Raw genomic sequence first — 4131 nt, 5'->3', positions numbered from 1 at the left:
TCCTTGTATAGCCAGTTTACTTGTATAGATTTGTTTCCTTGTATAGCTTGGTAATATTCTATAAATCAAAAGGAATACACACGATTAATTTATTCCGCAAAATTGGCAATAATAATATGTTGGCGTCTTTTCATTTGTTAAGAAAATGTGATATGCAAACATTTCAAAAATGTAATGGCAATAGCAAGTTTGGGACAGCAAATCTAGGCTCCGAGAGTATACCTTAGTCCTTAGACCATGAAAAGGATTGCGGGCAGATCACATATTTCTAACGCTGCCTTCCAAAACAAATACATCACTGCAAACTATTCATGAATCCCAGTCACAATTCTACTCCATATTAACATCTACAAAATACAAATATTATAAATCCATTCGTCTCTTCAGAGAAGAAAGAGGAAATTTAAAATCAAAATTACCCCAAAAAAATGCGGAAAAATGTAGATTGGACACCTGTGAGTTCATATAAGAATAATAATCAAGGAAAAAATTAAGCTCAATGCATCAAAATTGTAATTCAAGCAAGACTATAGACTCAACAGATCAGTCAGTCTAGGAGAGTGCAGGATGTACTCTTTACCCTGAAATTATCTTAAGCGCCCGCCAAAGATTTCTTCTGTGCTCTACAACTTCAAACAAAGCACAGATTAGCCAATCTTTTTACCACCTGCATTTCAAGCAACACCTCCCTGTTTGTCTCTTTATAGAAGTCAACCAGACATATGGTATGATAAGAAGCCTGATTACATTATCCTGCACGCACAAGTCTTTTGATTCCGATGGTCAAATTCTTCGTCTGATTCAACTTCACTGTAATCACATGGAATGCATAGTTAACATACTGGAAAATAACATTTGGAGAAAGAAACTAGATTCTATAAATGTAGAATGTAGAGTTTGGTGATTTCTCCTGTTTACAATGAAAAATATAAATCAACTTTCATCCAATAATTATGACCATGTGCTGATAACTTGGTATTGTAAAAAATGAGCTTCGAATCTTTTCCCCCGTATGCACATAAATAAATAAATTAAAAAAAGAAAGAAAAGAAAGTTACGTTGTCAATAGTTCTTGACATTACAGTAATAGTTTGGGCGATTTCTTCAATTCTCCCGACTTAAAAACTTCACATGCACTAGTTTTGCTTTAGTTCATAATGAAGCTTTTTTGCACACCACAACATTTATCTAACAAGTTTTGAAGATACTATAGAGCAACTGAGCAACAAAAAACAACGTCAAGAAGCCAAATTACAATTAGTGCAAGTTAGTTAGGAAGATACGATATGCAGCCTCCCATAAAGTACTACAGGCATATAACAAGGAACTGAATCCGTAGAGAGATTAAGATAAGCAGTCATCATCTGCAATCTTGAAATCTATTTAAAGAAGCTAAAAGACCTCAAGAAAGGCTAAAATTCGGCATTGGACATATAATCAGGTGTTAATACTCAACTTGGACAACGTGATTTTGCCTATTCCATATAAACTGCTAAAAGCTTTCTCTAGCTCGCATGCTCATGACTACATTCCTTGGCATGGTGAAACAAATCTTGAATTCCTTTCCACTTTCTTATAATACAACAATATTTGAAATATTAAGCGTGTTTTTACCACGAATCTAAGTTTTAAATACATGAATGCTAAAGAGTCTGCGATGTTGTATTTAAGTCCAATGCTTGTGCCAAATTTCCTAAAGTGTGATATTCCTCTTTTGTTCTTTTTCAAGAAAACATACAAAAATATAAATCAACAGAAGATGTAGAAGGATCAGACTCACTCTACAATACTCGAACATCAAACTAACTCATTCTATCAGTCAACAATACTCCTAGTTATTAAAATCTTTTATTGTTTTTATGTGCCTAATCAAATAACTTAACCTGTACGGTGAAACATGGTGCTGTATAACAAATCCATAATAAAAATGGAAAAACTAGATTCAAATACCACAGGTTACAAAATATTAGCTGCAATGTGGTGTCAAATTGTCATGGTCCTCACCATTACATAAGTATACGTATGGACTCATATTAGTAGATATTCAGGCTCTTGATTATATGAATAAGTTATCTTGTTGTAACATATATTTAGCATGGACAAAAGCATGAACAAATAAAGCCACAAGGAAAAAGAAATTGATGGTAGCAAGGAAGAAAAACTCCAAGTCCTAGATCATACCTTGTTAATAAGCACAAAAGCACCAGAATGAAAAGATGAGAAGAGAGTTCGAACAGCACATAAGAAACTTAAAGAATGAAACCAATAAACATATAGTTTATTGTAAAATTTAATCATCTTAAGCTTTCATACCTCATCTCAAATTCCCGGGTCTCAAAGAGCTCTCCTCCAGATGTATCTGTCCACTGCACTTTCCTCCTCTCCATTTGACTCGTAACATCATTATTCTTCTCATATAAAGTTTCTTGTCCATTGCCAAAGCTGCTGCCACTTGCAGCAGAAACTGGAAAACTACTTGTAGGTTTCTTCATACTGCTCTTCAAACTAATACTGCCTCTGTTACTAGTATCAAGATGATCAGCCAAATGTGCTTGATCTTTACCATTGTCATCGACAGGACATCCCTGTGAGACTTCTTCATGCTGAGTAGGTCCAACTTTCAGATGAGATGGGCTCTCGACTCCACCGGTAGCACGACCAAAGCATACAAAGGAAGCGCACCCGTGGACAGGCCAGTTCTTCCCAGTAGCCAGCTGGAAATCAGGATCAATCTCTGGTTCCACCAACTGGTACCGATTCCACGGCGTTACTCTCATGGGTTTCTCTTCTTTCCTCTGACCCAATAAAAGAAGGGTCAATCCCTTACTGTATCCAGAAGCTGAAGAAGAAAAGAACCCTCCTCCTTCCACTGCCAATAACATCAGTTCTTCTCATCTGGGCACAAAACAATAACTTACTTTTAAGCTATTTCACCTCCAAATAGCTAAATTGGACTGACAGGTGCAACAAATAACAGAACTTATATATAAGATGGAATTTTGGGTAAAAATGTTACACCATTTTCCACAATTCTGAGAGACACTATACCATAAAAATCGATCATTATGATTCAAGGTTTACTAAATTATGCTTGACCTCGGATGAAATAATAGAAACGGAAATATAAATAAACACGTGATGTTATCTATAAATATCAGAAATCCTCTAAATTAGTTTTTTTTTTTTTTTTTCATACAAATTATTAACAATGTTATTCCATTTATCAGCCTTGCAAAAACTCAAATATAATTTTCATTTTATAACAAACCAATTCAAAGTTAAGTTAACGTGCATCAACATTTGAGATCCATAGAATAAACATTCGAAAAAGTTTGAATCTTTATCTTGTCAATTAATATTTGCCAATAAAAATGGATTTCAAAAACACTTTCGGCCCCAAACACTAGAAGCAACAAATTCTTCAAGAATAAGCCAATGCTTTAACTCAAATTCACACTCATCAAAGATCTTGTGTATGAAATTTAAACTCATACAATACACAAGCACTGGAACACTGTAAATGTTGTTATATTAGATATACAACATTTAACTACAGAAAGAGACGAACAGATCTGAAAGCGAGCACCGAGAACAATTCACCGATCCGGCATCTGCCCACAAAATTTTCTTAGCGTAAATCTCTAAATAGTAGAGTGCGTTAATTTGCTTACAGTGCAAAAAAGGTACAAAAAAGTTAACGAGAAGATGAATTTCTGGTTGTGAGAGTGATAGAGGATAGTGCCACTGTGGCGCATGATAGCGATGGGTCCTCTTTATTAGCGTATTTTTATCCAGTGAGCAATTTTATAATTATATTATAAAATATATTTTACTTTTTTATTTTTCTAATCTCCTATTTATTATACGATTAATGATGAGCTTTTGAAAAAATGAGTCGAAAGTAAAGGTGGGATTTAAAAGAGAAAGGTTGCTTTTGTTTCTTATCCCGTCCAAACAGGCGTAAGCCCGGTTTGGTAACCATTTTAAAGAAAAAGTGTTTAGAATAGTATTTCAGGAGAACGTATAATATTTTGAACTTACATGCAAAATATTTTCTTGTATGAATGTGATTGAAAACGATCATATAGAAAAAAGAGTCCGAAAAGAAGAAAAATCAAACAGGAGCTAAAG

The 4131-nt window shown here is 34.2% G+C and overlaps 1 protein-coding gene across 2 annotated transcripts; it reads right to left on the bottom strand.

The window, feature by feature from the left end:
- Nucleotides 1–312: 312 nt before the first annotated feature.
- LOC111393797 lies at nt 313–3722 on the bottom strand. 2 transcript variants are annotated; one of them, XM_023019503.1, is made up of 3 exons: nt 3569–3722; nt 2314–2895; nt 313–810 (listed from the first exon to the last, which is right to left on the bottom strand). In XM_023019503.1, exons 2-3 carry the CDS (start codon nt 2880–2882, stop codon nt 744–746), a joined length of 636 nt encoding a protein of 211 aa, XP_022875271.1. In that variant the 5' UTR covers nt 2883–2895; nt 3569–3722; the 3' UTR covers nt 313–743. The 2 variants fall into 2 exon arrangements, with proteins under 2 accessions (XP_022875271.1, XP_022875272.1); XM_023019504.1 differs by lacking the exon at nt 3569–3722 and having other exon boundaries at nt 2314–3544.
- Between the last annotated feature and the right edge of the window lie 409 nt (nt 3723–4131).

This window comes from Olea europaea, chromosome 4 (genome assembly GCF_002742605.1).
Source record: "Olea europaea var. sylvestris chromosome 4, O_europaea_v1, whole genome shotgun sequence".
In the NCBI taxonomy this organism is placed as follows: Eukaryota; Viridiplantae; Streptophyta; class Magnoliopsida; order Lamiales; family Oleaceae; genus Olea; species Olea europaea.
The sequence above is the reverse complement of the archived record's forward strand: the minus strand, read 5'-3'. Positions and strand labels throughout refer to the sequence as shown.